This window comes from Propithecus coquereli, unplaced genomic scaffold (assembly GCF_000956105.1).
Source record: "Propithecus coquereli isolate 6110/MARCELLA unplaced genomic scaffold, Pcoq_1.0 Scaffold16, whole genome shotgun sequence".
NCBI classification, from domain to species: domain Eukaryota; kingdom Metazoa; phylum Chordata; class Mammalia; order Primates; family Indriidae; genus Propithecus; species Propithecus coquereli.
In genome coordinates, this window is record NW_012140524.1 from 8,037,692 (window position 1) to 8,039,102 (window position 1,411).

Below are 1,411 nucleotides of genomic sequence, written 5' to 3' on the forward strand. Positions count from 1 at the left end.
TAATCAGTATAGTTTTCAAAGATAGAAGTAAAATGAATAGCTCTGCACTCTTTACCCAGGCTTAAGAAGAGAATTGAGGTGGTATCTTTTAGTAAGATAAGGAATAGTGGAGGCAGAACAAATTTTATTTTGATGGTGATGGTGGGTGGGGTTGTAAGGATGAGTTCGGTGCTGGATTTGTTAAGTTTGAAGTACTTATGAGATATCAAAGTGCAACTGGCTGAAGGCATTGAGGTAGAGTGTATTTCAGGGACTCATCAACATACAGATCAATGGTTCTTAACTTTTGGGGAGTCATAGATTCTTCTGAACATGAAAAAATTACATATGCTCACACATATGGAAAGGCACTTTTGGACCTCTTAATGTCCATTTGGAGATGCCTCTTCCCCTACCCCACTCCAGGAAAAATAAAACTCATGTTAAAAAAAAAAACCCTGAGAGTATAATAATTGAGTCCACAGAAATAATAATATTCAGAGTATATGTGTGTAGAGGGAGAAGAGAGGAGGGTTTAGGATGGAGCGATGAGTAACATCAGCATTTAGGAGATGGTTAGGAAGAAGGCCATGCAGAGGAGACTGAAGAAGCTGCCAGAGATGGAGGAAAAGAGTGGGGTTAGGGATCCCAGGACAGTGTTTTGAGAATTTTAGCGTCAGCAACTGGGTCCATATGCTGTAAAGAATGCATATATACGGTCAGGCCTCAAAACCGGAGTGACATTAAAGTGGAGACTGCTTAGGTATAAATTTGAAACAGACCTGGAATTTCCTAAGCTCTCATCTTTTTTGTTAAAATTAATTATTAACAGGTACAGAAGTATCAGATTCTCTGGAACAGAAATTGGATTTGAAATTCCCAGGATATTAGCAACAAGTGACATTGCTCTACGACTCCTACATACTCACTATGATCATGTTTCTCCTTTGCAACCTATTCCAACACCATCAAAAGAAGAACATACCATCACAGTAACTGAGATTTTCAAAGATGAACTTAAAAATGTAGAAAAAGCAGTCAGCAAAGAGGACCGTAAAGAGTCTGAACCACAAGAAAGTGGGTCTAAGTTAAATAATGAGGAAGAAATAAAAGTTGAGGAACAAGGTGATATTGAAGTACAAATGGTAGGACACATTTAAATATATAATTTTTTTTCTTCACACAACATGCGTTATTAGATTCCCTTGAAGTATTCTCAAGACTTTCCCTAAACTAGAAATGGTCTGAAAACCACTAGCCACTTCCTTGCCAGTGCCTCAATTTTTAATGTGTATCTTTTCCTGCCTTTCATTGATAGTCACTTCATGGTTGAGCCAGTTGCTTCAACATCCTAAAGTTAGCACAGGAATTGCTCATTTTTATATTAGGTACATAACTGGGAAGCTCTGATGCCCTTTAATTTTTATATATT

General features: G+C 37.5%; 1 protein-coding gene across 1 annotated transcript in view; it reads left to right on the forward strand.

Moving 5' to 3' along the window:
• CASC1 (cancer susceptibility candidate 1) overlaps positions 1-1,411 on the forward strand; it is a 59,153-nt gene that overhangs the window by 18,339 nt on the left and 39,403 nt on the right. The window contains exon 4 of the mRNA XM_012640967.1: positions 1,009-1,056. Within this exon, the coding sequence (XP_012496421.1) occupies positions 1,009-1,056 (48 nt within the window). The remainder of the gene's footprint in view (positions 1-1,008; positions 1,057-1,411) is intronic.